The 20,006-nt window shown below is 41.2% G+C and overlaps 1 protein-coding gene across 1 annotated transcript; it reads right to left on the minus strand.

Annotated features, from left to right (window-relative positions):
* Positions 1–10,112: 10,112 nt before the first annotated feature.
* Positions 10,113–11,313, minus strand: LOC141608184 (uncharacterized). The gene is made up of 2 exons (XM_074427546.1): positions 11,083–11,313; positions 10,113–10,583 (listed from the first exon to the last, which is right to left on the minus strand). The coding sequence occupies exons 1-2, from the start codon at positions 11,311–11,313 to the stop codon at positions 10,113–10,115; spliced, it is 702 nt and encodes a 233-aa protein (XP_074283647.1).
* Between the last annotated feature and the right edge of the window lie 8,693 nt (positions 11,314–20,006).

Below are 20,006 nucleotides of genomic sequence, written 5' to 3' on the forward strand. Positions count from 1 at the left end.
TGCCCGGCTCATTATTGTGTCACTCCAAAACTCTCGGCCGTGGTCGAATACCATGACTTGGGGTAACCCAAAACGAGTTATGACATTTTCCCGGATTACCTTTCTTACTTTTGCCGTCGTCTTTGCAGTATCTTGCTACGGCTTCAACCCATTTGGTGAAGTAGTCAACGGCGACAATCAAGAACTTTCTTCCGCCGGATGCCGTTGGAAATGGCCCTAGTAGATCCATCCCCACATGTGCGAAAGGAAGGGGATTAAGTACCGGCTGCAGGACTCGGGATGGCGCATGTATCACCGGAGCATGCATTTGACAGTTGTTGCACTTTTTGGTCTTGGCTCTGGAATCCGCAAGCATGGTGGGCCAGAAGTAGCCGGCTCGGAGAGCTTTGTGGGCTAGTGTTCTTGCCCCCATGTGATGGCCGCAGATGCCTTCGTGAATTTCTCACAAGATTAGCTCCGCGTCGGTTGGGCCGACACATTTCAAGAGTGGCCTTATCACGGACCTTCCGTACAATTCCCCTTCAAACACCAAGTACCTTCTTTGCGATCCTCTTTATCTTCTGCGAGAGACTGCGGTCCTCCGGTAATTCATTTGTCAATTTGTATTTCATTATTGGAGTTATCCACGTCGTCTCGGTCTCTATGTTACCCACCATGCCGACGGCCTCGGTGATGCTCTTGGCATTCCCGATGTCCACCAAAGACGTTCGGTGACATTCTTGATGGTTGAACTGGCGAGTTTTGAGAGAGCGTCGGCTCGGTTGTTCTCGGACCCGGAATGCATTGTATCGAAAAATTTCAACTTTGAGGTGTCAGCTTTTACCCTTTCCAGGTATCTTACCATTCCGTCGTCTCGAGTCTCGTACTCTCCTCTGATTTGATTAGCCACTAAAAGTGAATCTGTTTTCAAAATGATGTGCTCCGCCCCTGCGGCCCTAGCTTGACTCGACTCCGGTTATCACCGCCTCGTATTCGGATTCGTTGTTTGAGGCCGAGAAGGTAAATTTCAAGGCGTACTCGAACTCGTCCCCGTTTGGGCTGATGATAAGTATGCGGCTCTGAGAGTTAAATTAATTCGTCGTGGAGGACCCGTCGGTGTATACCTCCCATACTCCGGGGTTTTGCTCTTCTTGGTATGTGCATTCGGCCAGAAATCGCCGGTGCTGTCCCTTTATCGAGGGCCTCGGCTTGTACTGAATGCCGAAGCCGGATAGCTCTACTGCCCATTTGATGAGTCTGCCGGATTGCTCAAATTTTTCCAATGCTTTCTCCAATGGCTGGTCGGTTAGGACCGTCACGGGATGTGCGTCGAAGTAGGGTTTCAGTTTCCTTGCAGCGACGACGACAGCAAAGGCTGCTTTTTCAATCAGCGGGTAATTTCTCTCTGCGGGCAACAACGTATGGCTGACAAAGTAGATTGGTCTTTGCGCTTGTCCTCTTCTCGACGACGATTACGACGCCGTGGCCGAGGTAATCACTATGTACGGATATAGTGTTTCCCCGGCATCGGCACAGGACGGGGTTGGGAGAGTCGAAGATGAGCTTTCGATTGTTTGAAAGCGTGCTCGCTCCTCCCCCCAGCCGAAGTCTTTATTCCCCTTCAACACCTTGAAGAATGGGGTGCTCTTGTCGGCTGACCGAGAGATGAAACGGGCTAGAGCCGCCATCCTCCCGGTCAGCATCATAACCTCTTTTCGATTCCTCGGCTCCGGCAGGTCTAGGATTGCCTGGACTTTGTCTGGATTGGCATCAATTCCCCTGGCGCTGACAAGTACGCCGAGGAACTTACCTGCCCGGACACCGAAGTTGCATTTCATTGGATTGAGCTTCATCTTGTATTTCCTTAGTGAACAAAATGTCTCGTGTAAATCGGCTAAGTGCTCGCTGTCGGACTTGCTTTTTACAATAGCATCGTCGACGTAAGCCTCAATGTTTCGCCCTTTTTTATTTTGGAACACTTTGTCCACCAGTCTTGTGTAAGTTGCACCGGCATTCTTTAAGCCAAACGGCATCATTTTGTACATGTATGTGCCGTTAGCAGTGATGAATGCGCATTTAGGCATGTCTTCCTCGGCCATGAACACCTGATGATACCCTGAGAAGGCGTCCAGCAGGCTCAGCATAGTGTAGCCTGCCGTCGCGTCGATTAAACTATCTATTCGAGGCAAGGGATAACATTCTTTGGGGCATGCTTTATTAAGATTGGTAAAATCCACGCACATCCTCCATGCCCCCGATGATTTCCTCACCATTACAACATTAGCTAACCACTCAGGATAGGTACAAGGCATGATAAAGCCCGCCGCTAGTAATTTATCTACCTCGGCTTTGATGGCCTCATCCTTCTCGGCTGAGGAGTTCCTCATCCTTTGCTTGACAGGGCGAGCGGTGGGGAGTACGTTTAGCTTGTGAACAATTACCTCCCGGCTCACGCCTGGCATCTCGGCCGCTGAGTAGGCGAAGACGTCTTTGTTCTTCCTCAGCAGATCTAGGAGGGCGGCTCTGAACTTTGGCTCCAGGTTAACACCGATAGTTACGGTGCGGCCTGGGTCAATCTCCACTTCTTCGGTCTCCGCTCCTTCGACCATGCCGACGGTGGTATCCATGCGCTCGCCCTCCTGTTGCAAGGATGGGCTCTTCCCCTTCTCTGACTTCTTCGCCACTTTGAAGGATTGCATGTTGCACCCTCTGGCGGACACTTGGACATTGACCACTTCGTCCTTTTCGTTCTTTGAGACGAGCTTATGCGCTTCCCCCCGGTCCGAGACATACATCAATGTCGAGCCGGATGGACATTACGGCATCGGCCTCGCTCAGGGTGACTCGGCCTATGAGAACGTTGTAGGCGGACGAGCCGTCAATGACCACGAACTCGGACATAACGTTCTTGGCCGCACTTCCCTCGCCGAACCTCACCGGCACTGATTGACCCAAGGGGTACCAGGCCGGCCCAAAAGTCGTACAACGGGTTGGTGCGGGGGCTCAAGTCTTCAACCTTCAGACCGAGGTTGAGAAAGCATTCGCTGTACATAATGTTTGTGTAGGCGCCTGTGTCAATCAGGCACCTCTTCACCAGGTGGTTGGCTATGTCCAAGTGGACTACGAGTGGGTCGCTGTGAGGGGCGATGACTCCCTCGTAGTCCTTCTTCCCAATAGTTATATCGGGGATGTTGGAAGCGGGAGCCGCCGTGTTTGGGCACAAAGTTGATGGCCCGATACGACTCGTTTAGGTGCCGTTTGTGCCCATGAGCGGACCCACCGTTCTCGTTGCCCCGATGATAACATGGATTACTCCTATCCGTTCAAGACGAATTTCTTGTCGAACCGCCGCATCGATCTTTTGGCCTTTGGCAACATACTTGCCGAGGCTCCCCTTCCGGATCGGATCCTCAATGGCATTCTTCGGATGCCGAGTTGTCGATAAGGTGACCGGTGTGGCCGTGGTACTCACGATCGGCTCGTGTCACCGTCACTCCTCGGCCTGGGAGGCCTCTCCCACTTCTGACCCTCGTTCTTGCTCAGGGCGAAGACCTCGGTGGCAGACACGACCAGGGGGGTGTGATCATTGTACCGCTTCTGGCGGTTCGTTCCCGAACTCCCCCCGGCGTCCGCCGAGTTCTGTTTCCTGGTGGACCTGTCAGACCGTGACCTATTATTGTCACGGCGTCTTTCATCCGGGTTGTCCTCCCGGCGGCTTTTTCTTTCTGAGAGCTCGGCCTCGCTGGGGCCTACCCAGGTTTTGTGGTAGTCCTCCACTTTTATGGCTTGATCGGCCATCTTCCTGGCGGACTCCGAGTTCAGGCCGCCGCAGTTGATGAGCTCATTCTTTAGGTCCCCTCTTGGGAGGCCTTTCATCAGCGCGAAGGCCGCCAGTTCGCTGTTCAGCTCCCGAATCTGCTGAACCTTGGCGTCGAACCTCTTCACATAACTTCGGAGAGACTCGCCTCTCTCCTGTCTGATAGTAAGGAGGTCCGATGTCTCAACGGCCCTCCTCTTGTTGCAAGAATATTGGGCTAAAAACGTATCCCTTAGGTCGGCGTAACAGTATACCGACCCATCGGGTAGCCCCTTGTACCAACTTTGTGCCATCCCATGCAGTGTCATTGGGAAGACTCGGCACCAAACCTCATCAGGTTGCTCCCAAACCGACATGTAAGACTCGAAAGCCTCGGTGTGGTCGGTCGGGTCGCCCTCTCCTTTGTATGCTATGGGTGGCAACTTCACTTAGTCGACCCGGGTATCTAGGACGAGGCGCCGAGGGGCTGTCTGACCATGTGTCGAACGACACGCGGCGATCGGCTCCTCACATCCCTAGTCCGGCTCCTCTCCCCGTGGCGGGAAGGGCTTCTTCTCCGACTCTGGTGAGTCGGGCTTCTTTCACTCCTCTGGGGGATGCCTCGTCGGTGCTGCGGCGACGCCGTCCTCCCGTGAATGCGGGAAGGACTCAGGTCTACCACTAGCATTCTGGGCTCCCCCAGCGTCTTGACAGGACCAGCTTCTTCCAGTGCTCCATCCAAGTCTCTTGGAGTCACATTCTGGGCCCCGGTCTCCTGGACGGGTTCCGCCGCTCTTGTCGGTGTGACAGTGTGAGCCGGCGTACTACCAATTATGTCCAGGAGTAGCTTCAGCTTTGCTGCATCAACCACATGTCCCATGATGGTGACCTGGTCGGCGGGCAGTGGCATATCTTGTTCCTTCGGCGTCCCGTTCGTCGTATCAGTGATACGATCGGTGGGGGACTGCCCGATTTCTGAGTTGTGGAATGTGTCGTCTTGGTAGAATTCGTTTTCCACCAACACCTTCTCTGGTTGTTTCGACATCTCTTAGCTTTTTGGGTGGGTTTTTTTTTTGTTTTTTTTTTGTTTGGGAATGAATGTGACTAGTTTCTAGTATCTTTTTCCCACAGACGGCGCCAATTGTTCCGGGTGTAATTCCAGAGCAGTTATTGTTACCACCCGTGCTTGTAGAATGACGTCTTTGGTTGAATCCTCCTTGCGGTCTCCTGAAACGATGAACAAACTGAGGGCTCGGCTTTGGACCGAGCGAACTCACTCCGACGCTCAAGTCAGTAAACTTAAAGAGATAAGTTGTTGTTACTTGGTGAAGTATATATTGTAGAGAGATAAGGAAGATATTACCAGATGAATAGTGTATTTTAGGTTAAATTCTGGATCCCCTCCTCAATGAGAGTTGAGGAGTATTTATAGACTTTCACCTTTTGTCACGTAGTGGCCAAGTGGCCAAGTGGCTAGCAGGTGGAAAGACTGATCTACCCCTCGGCCGAGGGACCCATGGCAGGCCGGCGGGCCCTGTTGACTCACCGCCGAGGGGTCTTGGATATGAGTTCGTGGATGTGTGCCCCGGCTGGCTAGTTGTCCCAGCCGGGACCCAAGAGACAGCCGACAGTCGCGCGGTTAAGCTAGCCGTTTCTAAGCCGTTGACTTGCTGTGGATATCTTTGACCTTGCTCAATATGTTGACTGGTCAGTGGGTGCAGAATATGCCCCATCAATAATCAACCCGAAAATTTCACTTAGGCTATAGATTAGATTACTTATGTGTGTTTGTGAAAGCTTGGATCCACATTTATGAAAGATGTAACCGATTCATTACAAACCGGAAGTTCGAATCTTTGATTTATGCATTTGGGATAATAACAAAAGAATGCCAAGATTTTAACATGGTTGGAAAAGCTTAATTTTGGCATTCAAAGTTAATACTCAATGGACATGGACATGGACATGGACATGCTCCAATACCCTATGTTCTTTTCTTCGAATGATATAATCGAACCAAATAGAAATCAAGTTTGAAATTGTAGTTCATCTGTTATATAGGTACAATACAAACGAATTGAACATCCAACTAAAAGATGTGAAATTTGTTAATTGCATATTTGCTCCCTCCATCTCTAAATCTCTTGCTTTCATTTTGTTCATGGCTTCAGCATCAACTTCATCATCCACCTCTCTCTTATATAGTACGGGTGATATAAAATATACTTTCAACACTTCATAAAAATTTGGGTGAGGCTAACATCTAACAACCTAGAATTAATTGTCAACTAGTGTAAATCCCGCGCGAAAGCGCAGTTTTTTGAATCGTTTTTTATAAATAATTTAACAATTAAATTGACTATAAAAATAAATTTTAATAATGTGGAGTAATAAGAGGTAACAGAAATAAAATTAGACATTTTTAACCTGAATGAAATTAATAGTTGAACTAATTTTTTTAATTAATAAAAATATTATTTACTATAAATAAGACTGTCAGATTAACATAAATAACACATGATAATTTTGTATCCATATAAAATATTCCAGTGAATTGTATAACTATTATTGTAATTTTTGTTAAAATATATACTAATTTAATAACATGAGTAAAATTTATGTATGGTTTATAAGATGGGATAGTTGAACGCCAATTATTAGCCCATTATTTATTTAATAGTTTAGTATTTAGAAAAGAGCCCAATTATGAGTAAATATTCTTTAGGCGGGAAAAATAAGAGAATTTCTTATTCTCTTAGTAGTAATAATAATAAGGAAAAATTACAAATAACCACCATGTATTTGCGCTTTTTTACAAATTACCACCTCGTATTTTCATTTTTACAAATAACCCCCAAACTTCAATGTATACTCCCAAATCACCACCGTATTTTTTTCCGAACATCATTTTTCTTATTTTTCGACTTGTTAAGTTACGATTTACGCAAAATACCAAGGTTACCTTTATTGACTTACCAAATCACCATCAGCCCAATTTGCTTTTATCCAGTCACCAATAGCAACACCCATTCCATCAATAAAATGACAACCATCACCACTTATGCCTTCGTCAATAGTCGTCGATTTCTCGATGAACTCAGCGCTGCACCCGCACCAGCACCTTCTCCGCCTCACCACAAGCACACGACCAGATCACAACAATTGGTGGTTCACGCTCAACCCAGGACGCCAACACCGGCTCTCCCTCACAAGCTTATCTGTTCTCACCCTTCAATTTCTTCCTCCAATCACCATTAATAGTGTAATACAATCTTCACACTGAATTTGAGTTCGGGACTCCAAACTCAAGCTCACATGATACCATCATTGCATCTCATCTATTTAACACCGTTTTAAATTGCCATTCACGCCACTCTTCTGCTGCCCGATGTAGAACCCAACAAAATGAACTCCGTTGACCCAAAACTGAGCACCTGAATCATTAATTGAAAGAAAGAACTGAAGTGACGAAGTCAAGGAGGACATGAATCGTTAATTGAAAGCATGAACTCCGTTGACCCGAAAATGAACCCCACTCGTCGACTTTCTCCTGCTCTGAACTCGATCCCACCTTGGTCCATGGTTAACCCGCACGGGTCTGTTGAAGTTGTCGTTAATTCAAGTGAGGGCAAACTTTAGAAAATGAATCATACTCACTGAAAAATCATACTTTGCAGCATTTGTAAAATAGTTTGGAAAAAGAGAGAGTGAGAGAGCGGGAAGAAGGAGAATCTAGAAATCAAATGAATGAATTGGGGAAGGAGTATTTTGGAAATGGGGAAGAAGGAATAGTTTGGTTATTAATGAATTAGTTAGTGTATGTCAATGAGGGTAATCTTGGTATTTTGCGTAAATCGGAATTTAAAAAGTCGGAAAATATGAAAAATGATGTTCGAGATAGAAATACGGTGGTGATTGGGAGTATACATTGAAGTTTGGGGGTTATTTGTAAAAATGAAAATACATGGTGGTAATTTGTAAAAAGGCGCAAATATCTACATGGTGGTTATTTGTAATTTTTTCTAATAATAATGATTATAAAGGGGATAATAAAGGGGATGTATTTGATTGATATACCCATTGTGTTATCAGTTGTAGTAGGATCCAATTTATTATGGACCAATAAATTATGATAACCTAATTATTACCTAGTTTGCCGTCCAAAGAGTTGACCCATTTTTCTGAGTGAGTAGCATAGGCGGAAAAATTACTGAGAACTTTTATTTTCTTTAATAAGGGAGATTCCCTGATGCGTTGTGTGAAGACTTGAGGCCGAAAATCAATCATAGTTTCTTGGCAAAGTGACGCTTAGTATCTAGTGCATTGAACATTTGATAAAAGACAAGGATCCTCATATTTTTTTATGAGCATACAAATTCAAAGACGTCCTTAGTCCTTACCGGCTACGCTCTTGTATGCTCGTGTATGTATAACATACACCAAAACAAACCGAATTTAAGAGTTAATAACAATTAACAACCTTGAATTCTCTAAAGAGTCATTAGGTCTAGTCTCAATTTCACGTTGAGAGTCGGTGATAACAGTGATATAAACTATCATGGATTTTCTACATACATATTATTGTGCGGAAGCGTGAATATCCCGTGTTGGGCCTCTGCTGCATCTATGTCCACAACTCATAATAATACGATATTGTCCGCTTTGGGTCAAGCCCTCATGGATTTACTCTTGGCCTCCTTCCCAAAAGGCCTCATACTATTATATTTTGTAGACACTTATAAAGATGATTTTTCATCTTTATTCTACCGATGTGGGACAAGAGTTTGCACCCTAACAATCCTCCCCTCAAACCAAGGACCATCATCTTGACTCGGACCTTGATCGTTATGGAGAACTCTACTCTCACAACCTACAGCCCCAACGCATCACCAAGTCTTGATAACCTCCCCTTAAACGACACACCATGTGTCTCATGGGGCTTGTGCTACACTTGCGTACCAAACTCCTCTGCATCCAATATAACCTGGACTAGGTCCGAATCCACCGCCTCAGCACGTCATACCGGACCACCTTTGGACTTACCATGGATCGCTTTTATTGCCTCCATTAAGCCTCAGCCCACCTCGCTGGGTCGCTGATGATCTTCTCTTGGACGGCCAACCGTCTCAACGCCGTGAGACCATGTCGCTTCTCGCGAACATATTAGCTCTCCCTCGAGCTATAGGAGTTCCACGTCTTATAGTGTACGTCCACCTTCAAGTCTTGGCCAGATGAATCTTTGTGTCTAGCCTAAGTCAAACCTTGGGCTCTGATACCACTTGTTATGCGGAAGCGTGAATATCTCGTGTTGGGCCTCTGCTGCATCTATGTCCACAACTCATAATAATACGATATTGTCCACTTTGGGCCAAGCCCTCACAGATTTACTCTTGGGCTCCTTCCCAAAAGGCCTCATACTATTATATTTTGTAGACACTTATAAAGATGATTTTTCATATTTATTCTACCGATGTGGGACAAGAGTTTGCACCCTAACACATATAATTAACTAAAATAACATTGATAGAAGAAGCTTACCTCAAAGAAAAATATTACCATATCTTCACAAGTAAAGTTCCAACGGCTAATTATATGAGTAATTATTTAAGCAACTTCTGCACTAGGGGCTAGGTAAGTTGAGGGAAATGATTTTACCAGATCCCTACTTATTTAAGCAACTTATGTATTAGGGGTTAGGTAAGTTGAGGGAAATGATTTTACCAAATCCCTACTTATTTAAGCAACTTTTGTACTAGGGGCTAGGTAAGTTGAGGGAAATGATTTTACCAGATCCCACCATCCAAATAAATCTGGACCATTGCAACTGAATATGCAGCATGGTCCAAAATAGCATGATATTCTGTTTGTGCGTTTTAATCCAGCAACCATTGTTCCGCAAATTCTGAGCATCCACCCCAAATATTAACTAAACAGGATTATTGGAAAATACATAAGACAATCTAAATCATAACCAAACAAATCAATAAGACAATGTTTGGATACTTGAATTTCATTTTAAATGACCAATCTCAAATTAGAAATGTGAAATCATGATTCTCAAATTCAAATTCTTTGTTTGGGAAACAAGGAATTTGAAATTTAGAATTTGAAATCCAATTTCTATGTTTGGCAATACAAAGAATTTGAGAATCCAAATTTCATCCAAACTCAAAAGTAAGTAGTTAACTCATATTGCAAGGTTTTTTAGGCTAAAATTTCCCGCAATACGAAATAGTAGTTCGACATAGATTTTAACTACAACCCACAAATTTCAACATCAAAATAAAAAGGAGCTACAAATTGTCCAACTATGATCAAATTCGGTTTATAGTTTCAACTAGAATGATCGATTACGCTCATCAAGACAAAGCAAAATCCAATCTAATTTTTGATCACTCGGAAGGTCTTTGAGAACTTGAAATTTCACTGGCGCCTCCACGAACATATTTACGGCTTGTAGAACCTGAGGACGGAGGATGCCAACAACTTTGGAAACCTCATCAAATACCTCTTTTCCTCCCAAAGTTGGAGTTGCTTTTAGTCTAGCTTCAACATAACTTTTGAGTGTGTTAGCAACTTGAGTAACCGCATCAGCTAGACTATCACTTTTTCGCTTCTTTTTAGAGCTTGTTGAAGTAGTATCGATGCTAGAAGTCGAACCATCACATGCTTCCTCATCCATCATAGTAGCACCCTCTTCATAGTGCTCCCCTCCATCAGCAACAACTCTATCGGGTCCAAGTAATATCGATATATCATCCCAATGCTCGATATATTTATTGGCATAAGATGAAGCAGGTGGGTTGGCCTACAATGGTGAGTATGCAGAAAAAAGACACCTACATGTTAGTCTGATAAATAAGGTCTCAACTCAAAAGCTTATAATAAAATAATCTGATAAAATACAAGGTCTGCTCACAGAATAATCCTTCTTTCAAGTTCTCAGGAACTGTCATATTTTACAGCACAATATCACCAGAGAAATGAAGAGAAATGAACAGACACAGGCTTTATTATACATCAAGGTCGAATCACTACTCGGAAAAGAACAACACAGGTCGAATCACTACTCGGAAATGAATAAAACCAAATGTACTGCAGCTAACCAATTTGACAATCTAAAAATCAAATCAGCTTGAATTTGAACAGACAACATTGCAGTCCGAAAAATTAATCCCGAATCTCATAATTTACAGCACATTATCACCAGACATTAAGGCTTTATTATCATTCTTTTTCATCCGATGTAACCGGAACAAAAAAATTCACCCAGTGATAAATAAAAGAATAGAAAGCAGACGGATTACCTTGATATATGTATCCCATTCATCCTGATCTTCACGTGGTACTAACACCATCTTCCTCTCCTCATCCCACTTGAATTTAGTTTTGGTTCTTATCTCCATGATAGTTCCATAGTGCCTTCTCCAAATCTTGACACGATTCCTCACATTTTCAGTAGTAACGGATACATTTAGCTTGCTTCTTACCTCATCTACCACTACTTGGTAGGTAGGCTTGAGGCTTCCAATCCCCATCTCCCTTGTTTCCTTGACTTACTTGATTATACAACACCGAGATTAAAAGAGCATCCATTTGGCTATTCCAAGAAATATATCCTCTCTTCTTGGGTTGTGTAGGAACCAAAACTTGCTTTCTTTTTTCAGCCATCTCCTATAAAAAGATAGGTCAGAATCTACAATATTAAACAAAGCGATTTAAACAAATACCGATAAGTGCAAATTAAACCATTAACATTGCAGCAAAAAAAATTGGGATACGACATTACAAATTCAACTAAAAGCAAAAGTTGATAAACCATTTTACCCACCAAACTGCTGGATGCAAGCTCAAGCACTTGCAATCCAGAACAGTTACCAATCTCAGAGTAGTATTAGTAATGCAAACAGAACTTAAATTCAGATACTTCAGACTAACCAAACTACTAAACCCTTCAGGAATATTTCCATCTAAATTATATATCACCTGGTACTATACTCTAAGGAGCTAGAGAGGCAGTGCACCAGATGGATAGTAAGTACATGCCCCATTCTGTCAATATATCAAGTACAGTACATTCATTATCAGCAGGTTTTTTCAGTAAAGCCTTGTCAATTTCATTTTTTCAGTACTAGACTATCTAGATACCATTAGTCGAATCATTGTTTAGAAAAGAAAACATAGAGCATAAATTTAAGGAGCTAGAGAGCATAAATGAAGAGTTTTTAATGACTACTTACCACCATCATTTTCCTGTTTTTTAAGGAGCTAGAGGATAGTCAGATACCCCTCCTAGCTCGATAATCGTTCCACATTTTTTGCTGCAAGATCGTCTCTAAACTTATTCCACTCTTCTGTTTGTCTAACACTCACTACATAATCTTCTCCGCCATCCTCTTCTTGTACCACTGTATTTTGTAAATCTTGTTCTACCTCATTCATTAGAGCCGTTTCATCCATTTTTTCAAATCTTAAGAAGTTGTGTAGAATGACACAAGCATTTATGATTCTGACTTGGGTTTTTTTACCATAAAAGCTACTGGTCCTCATAATAGCCCAACGCTTTTTCATGCAACCAAATGCTCGTTCAATTGTGTTACGAGCTGACGAATGGCGCAAGTTAAAAAGCTCTTTGGAATTTGTTGGGGTGTTCCCTCGCCATAAATTTAAGTGGTATCTTGTACCTTTATATGGAGCTAAGAAACCTTCACCATTGGTATACCCTAAGTCCACAAGAAAATACTTATCCTTTGGTACTTTAAGATTATAAGCATGCCTTTGAAGAGCGTCGCGGAGGACACGTTGATCAGAAGCGGACCCTTCCCACCCAGGTAGAACATATGTAAAACAGAGATCTGGATCACAAGCTGCTAAAACATTTGTGCTAATGTGACCATTTCTATCCCGATACCTACCTCGATCCTCTAAAGGGATAGTCATATCTATATGAGTGCCGTCAAGGGCGCCAACCACACCCTCAAACCATTTAAATTTTGGATCATTGACAAAACTAGTGGTAGTATCAACTTCCTTCACATAGTATTTTCCTATTTTTAAAACAGCTCGGAGCACCGTGTGAAATTGGCGACTCACAGTTTCTCCTGATCGTGCAAAAAGAGCTTGAATAGTTCGATTTTTCAAATTGTGAGCAAGGGTGTGGAGAAAAAATGCGACAACTTCTTCATTAGTCACGTTTCTAGAGGTAACTAACCCACCCTTTGATCTTAGAATCCTACATAATTTCTCAAAACAACGCCTATCGAAACGCAATTGTTCTTGACATTTTCTATTGTTTCTTAATGTATCTAACCACATTGCTCTTTTTTGTGAACGTTCGTGTTCGTTCTAAGCCAAATCCCTACCCTTATACCTTTTGTAATTCAACGACCCTACTATAACGACAACACAGCCCACAACTAGCGTGAAAAGCTCCATATCATCATCTTCTTCTTCTATTCTGACACGTTTCAGTGATTCCCGTTCATTATTACCCGCCATATTACTCAATACCCGCAAATCTGAAAAATTATAGTGAGTTTATAACATGTAAACACAAGAGTACAGTACATCAAGCATCAGCTCAATGCATTCTGATTTATGTACATTATTTGTTATACACCCTAAAGGCCAGCTCAAATGCTCAAAATATGAGTCTCGAGACTGCCAACCTAGAACATTATCCACCTACAAGATTACAAGCATGAGTGTGACTCCATATATGTTGCATAACTCTCATATCCATGTAAAATTAATGAAACAGTCGTCATTTTTCCTACCCTCTTCCACCTTTCCCAAGGGTAATAAAACATGTGAAAAGCGGCATATTCGTATAATTCCCTAGCCAGCAAGTAAAATTTGATGCTCACAAAATTGCTTCACAAAATGACTTAATGCATCAGTTAACATGTAATAAGTCAACTAGCAGATTATCTAATCATTCATACCAGTACAATTCATCTAAATAATGAACCACGAAATTCAATTCCGAAAATAATGCATCAACCTGAGAATGCAATGGATTTCTCTGAGGGATGATAACTGAACTGTTACTGCACTCTTCTGCTTTTGTAATTATGTTTTACGACAAATTAATTCAGAAACACAAGTATTGAACAATTCAGAAAATTAAAGAAGCATAGAACAATTCAGAAAATTACTACTTCGACAAATTAATTGAACTCACAAAAATTGAAAATCAACTAATCATACGATACATTTCAACACACAAAAATTGAATATCAACAATTCAATCAACTAATCAAACTATAAACTTCAATACACAAAAAAAAATCGAATATCAGCTATTTTCAATGAACATTGAAACGATAAATTTCAACACACAAATCATAATTTAGCAAAGAGTAATTAGAAATTTAAACCTAGAAAAATTGAAAGAGGCGTAAACATACTTGAATTGCTCTGATGGATGTTGGATAGAAGAAAAACGGTGATTATAAACCCAAGAAAAATCGCACGAACCCTAGAAATTGGGGATGAACTTTGTCGATGAAATTGATGTTGATGAATCGAGATGATGGAGATGTGGACTGTGGAAGTGTGGAGTGGAGTTGTAATTTGGAATACGGGGGGTAAGGGTGTGGATTTGGAATGGGCCATTTTGTTAATCTTTAGAATTTGATAGGATTTCAACCAAATCTAAATCCAAATTATGCAATCAGCCCAAACACCATATATGGGCCAAATCCGGGATTGCAAATGAAATACCTGTTTCCAAACAGGCCATAAAAGGATTTAAAATAAAACCGAATTCCGAAAAGAAAAAGAAGGGGGAATAGTCTCAAAAGTCGTTTCCTTTACATCAGTTTCAGACTGTTTGGTAACGTTATCGTAAAACATTTTATCATCCTGAGCAACTGCCCATCTCAACCTACCAAGATCACTTTTCAATGAAGAACAATCCACCCAAATCACTCTAAAAGCAAGCAGAATACTCAGTATTGAACTCTAATAATTAACATAATCCATCCAATGTTAAATCACATCATCAATATTATGAGATAAATCAGGAAACTCATAGTCGAGAAAAGTAAAAGCTGGATTAATAGTAGATTTTCACCTTCATATCTTATCTGAAAAAAAAAAAAAAAAAAAAATCTTATCTGAAACAACGAAATGTTCGAAATATTAATCAGTTCTGCTTCAAAAGAATCCCACATTGATAAAATATGTTGGAGTGTTATAGTTTATAAGTGATCTTTTGTATTGGACTACTAGATATGTAGTGGTAAAGGGCCCGTACAGCCACACACGCGCGCGCGCGCCACGCCGGGCCGGGCCGGGCCGGGCCGGGCTCGGGCACGGGCACGGGCTCTGGGCTCTGGTGCCACACGCGCGCGCGCGCGCCACGCCGGGCCGGGCCGGGCTCGGGCTCTGGGCTCTGGGCTCTGGTAGAGCACCTGCGGTGCGAGCCGTAGGCCGTTTTTGGAAATACGATCACTTATACTCTATAATATTTTTGCACAATTTCCGAAACTGATTACTCAGTCTTTTAGATAAATGTTGCGTTTTCCGTAGACTGAAAGTGCAGTCTTCTATTCTGATTTTGTGTTTTACAAAACTGATTTTACAGTCTTCTAAAACCTTTTTACGAGACAATTTATGATGGTTTCTGGATCCTTCCTACACCTCCTATATATACTACCATTCTCTACCTTTTCAGAACACACAACACAACTACATTCTCCTCTTCTCTCTATCTGTCTCTCTACCCTATAATTCCATAGCTGATTTTGGGCAACGTTCTGTTAATACTCCTCAATCCGAGTCTTTGTCGTACACCTTAGGCTCGGAAGTCGTGTAACCCTGGGGGTTGGTTGCCAAGAGGCCGTGTGTATCGAGCGGGGCAAATTCAACTTTAGGGCAGTGATTCTTATCACGCCACGACTTCTATCTCTGCTGGTTCTGTAAGTTTTACCGTTCATTGTTTTCGTAATAGTGATACCGCCTACACGAAATATGTTAGTCCAACTATTGATAATAGAATAGTTTTCTTTACTTCAAATGAAATGAAAAAGCTATGACATCATGTAATTGATTCAAAGCATTTTTTTTTCCTGCAAACATGTATCCTCCCAATCAGATATTCAAGTTTTATAGATAAAAACAACAATAGAATGAGCATTAGGCAAAAAATAACTCTTTATTCAACCAAACTGATCATTTCATAGTTAGTTAGGTACAAGATGAAATCGCCTGAAGAATTTCAAGATGACCTCTTAATCGTTTATCACTACCGCTCAAGATCACAGACGTCAAAAACTCGTGGTCTAGATGATAGGTACTTGGTCAACAACACCATGTCGCCTTAGGCCCTGTTCTTTTGGACTTAAATCACTTAATTTCAGTTCAAGTTCAGATCCTATAAGTTCAGTTCAGTTCAGAACCTATAAGTTCAGTTCAGTTCAGATCCTATAAGTTCAGTTCAGAAAAATTCGGATCTTATAAATTTAGTTCAGAAAAGCTATATACAGAGTATTATTTTTAAAGACCGATATAAAAACATTTGACATTAATTACTCGATACATACATTATTATTTAAAAAAAATCACTCCTCTCATTAATAATTTCAGCGTCACAATAGATTTGGGCATGTTTGATAAAAAGCGGAATAAGACTATGTATTAGGTACGAAACAACATAGTAAAAAACATTTGGCGAGGCAATGGATCCGTTGTTGAGAGTGATAGTGAAGATGAAAGTGATGAGGATTATGATAATATGGAAATAAATGGTTAGAAATAAAGATATATTATGTGATTTATTTGTTATCGTAATGTAATCATAGTATAATGTATGAACAAACCAATGCATATAAAGCGGAAAAATGTTACTCCCTCCTATTCCGAATAAATGTCCCATTTGGACAATGGCACAAAAATTAAGGAATGAAGTTAAAATAATGAAAATATTGTATAGGGGTAAGAATATAGGTGTTAAATAATGAAAAGATATGATGATTTATGGGTCGTTGGGGTGGTAAATAAAGAAAAGAGTCAAGGGTAGGAAAGTAAAAAAAAACACGTCCAAATATGGCAAATGAGACAGTTATGTGAATAGACGGAAATGACATATGTTCTCTCTTGGCAAGTAATAATAATAATAATAGTTAAGTTAAATAAAATAAAATAAAATAAAGTTAAGTTCGGTTCCTTTAAGTTTAGTTTAGTTCAGTTCAGATCTTATAAGTTCGATTCGATTCGAGATCCTATAAGTTCGATTCGATTCGATTAAGATCCTATAAGTTCGATTCGATCCTATAAGTTCGATTCGATTCGAGATCCTATAAGTTCGATCGGTTTAGATCCTATAAGTTCGATTCGATCCTATAAATTGATTCGATTCGATTCGATCCTATAAATTTAGTTCAGATCAGAATCGTTTCAGTCCAAAAGAACAAGGCCTTAGTCTTACTTTACCCTACAATTTCTAGAATCATATATTTCACATATAGAGAAGCCTCTTTAGCGATCAACACAGCCTTGCACAAAGGTAATGATGCAAGATAGCTTACATAGGAATTTCAATAGAATTAACAATAACGAACCACAAGAGCATTCCCTACTCGGTAAATATATTTTTGTTGCACTAATATCTAACCGAGTACCCTATGAGAATCTTAATTTGAACTGCCGAACGTTTAACGAGATAGCTGAAAGAAAATGTGTCATGCGGATAAAATAACATACCTGTTTGGGCCAATTTCCGTATATTGGACCAATAGAGGATTAGGTTCATTATTAGAGCTTGTATGATGAATTGGGCCAAAGAAATTAAACGGCCACGAGGAGCCCGCACGTTGAAGATCATTAGGGAAATCTCAGGGAGACTTTAGGGAGATCAGGGATAATAGAACCTGAGATAGCGAATTATGGAAAGAAGCTCAGTGAGACCCGGATACAAGATTCCTTGTCGGACAAGGAATTGGACTCTGTTAGGGTTTTCACCCTATAAATAGCCAAGAAGACGGAGAAGGAAGATTATTGAAGAACAATCATACAAACACCACACATTGTGCTAGCCATATTGTCGCGCCATCTCTCTTGTACTCGTTCTCACATATAAAGCTAGTGCATTCATTGGAAGGGTACCGTCCCTTCCCGCGGTTGTTCCCACATTGGGTTTTCCGCGTCACCAAATCTCTTGTGTCAACCTTTATTTACGCCTTTAATTTCCATATACAACATTCACGTAAACAATATAACTAACATATAACGAATAAGACCACTTTCACCTTACTTAACCTAAATCGGTAGAAAAATACCAAAACAATTTGGCGCCCACCATGGGGCATTGTGGTCGTCATCGTTAATTACTCAGATACAGAATGGACAAACAAACATCATCAACTGGGTCAGGAAGCAGCCAGCCGCTGATACCACCAAATCCCGTCCAAAATCCAGCATCAACGGCTCAGACTCAAGCCCCCGGACACACATCAAGAGCCACACCTGTGGCAAAAGTCACCTTGCCTCCCAGGACTCTTGCTGTGGCGGCACACTCCAAATCAGACAAGGGACCTGGAAGCTCGAATCTCACCCCACCGCCAACTCCAACACAAACCTTACTTAGTGGCATGGAAAATTTGCAGAAGGTGATGGAGAGCATGCCACTACAAGAAAAACTAAAACAGGCGACCGAAATTTGGCGACTGATATATTTAGTCGCCAAATTGGCGACTGATTTTCAAATTGGCGACTGAAATCAGTAGCCAATTTGGCGACTGTCTTTTTTAAAAAGGGAATCAAACTTGGCGACCGAGATTTTAAATTTGGCGACTGATTTATGTGTAGTCGCCAATTTGGCGACTGAAATTCAGACGCCAAAATGAATTTCAGTCGCCAATTTTTTTAGTAGAAACCAGGCTGTCATTTTTAAAAAGGGAATAAATTTGGCGATCGAGTGTTTAAATTTGGCGACTGATATATGTGTAGTCGCCAAATTTGGCGACTGAATTTCAGTCGCCAAAATGAAATTCAGTCGCCAAAATTTTTAATAGAAACCAGCCTCTCTCATACTTTACTCTTTACGAAACAAAAAAAAGTCGGAGAGCGAAACAATGGCATTTACGACACACACAACCAACCAACAACACCACACAACCACCCTTCCACCGCCATTTCCACCGCCACATCCACCCTCTTTAATTAGGTTAGTTGTTTTTGTTTAATTTCAGTTTAATTAGTTTAATTTGTTAGATTAATTTATACTTAGTTTGATTAATTTGTGGTTAGTTGGTTAGATTTATTTGTAGTTAGTATGTTTGATTAATTTGTAGTTAGATTTAGTTTAATTTGTAGTTAGATTTAGTTTAATTTGTGTTTGAATTAAAAGGGAATGATTAAAGGGGTTTTTGTCTTGGTTTAGGGTTATGGGTGGGGGTGGTTCGGTGGGTGGTGGTCGGCGTGATCGGGCCGTGGTTGGGGTGGATCGTGGGGTGGTGTTTGGTGTTGGTAGCTAAGTGAAACCGTCTCATTATCATTAGTATTAAGCTAAGTGAAACCGTCTTAATTAATATTAATATTATTATTATTATTATTATTATTATTATTATTATTATTACTAAGTTAAGTGAAATCGTCGTATTATTATTAATATTAAGCTAAGTGAAATCGTCTTTTGCATTAATGGAATTAGCTAAGTGGAACCGTCTTTTGGATTAAGAGAAATTAGCTATTAGCTAAGTGGAACCTTCTTTAGGACTTGATTTTGATAAATTTAGTTTGATAATTCACGTTATTGATGAATTGAGGTTGAATAACCTTGTTTTTTTTTTGTTTTTTTCTTCTCTTTTCAGGGTTGTTGTCACCGCTACGCTAGGCACCACCGTGACGCGTGTAGCTGTTGCTTCTTTTTTTCTTTTCATTTTTGCTTTTACTTGATTAGGTAACCTCCTCTTACCATTTACCTTTTAAATTTACTAATTTTAGTTCAAATTATGCTACGGACTTTAGGATAGAAACCTTTATTATGTGGTTGAATTGTGCTCTTGATTGACTTAATTAATTTAGTACTTGATTGTGTTGTTGTTTGATTTGATGTTGACTTAGTACCCGTTCAAGAATTACTCATTAGGAGTAATTCTTGAATAGTCCCCATTTTGGGATCGTCTTTGTACGTTCAAGTCATTTAGGTAGTAAACACGTACTTGTGATTTATTAATGAGGAATGAGTTTGGTGGCGATCCCTTTAATGTTCTCCGAATACATGTAT

This window comes from Silene latifolia, chromosome 10 (assembly GCF_048544455.1).
Source record: "Silene latifolia isolate original U9 population chromosome 10, ASM4854445v1, whole genome shotgun sequence".
Taxonomy (NCBI): domain Eukaryota; kingdom Viridiplantae; phylum Streptophyta; class Magnoliopsida; order Caryophyllales; family Caryophyllaceae; genus Silene; species Silene latifolia.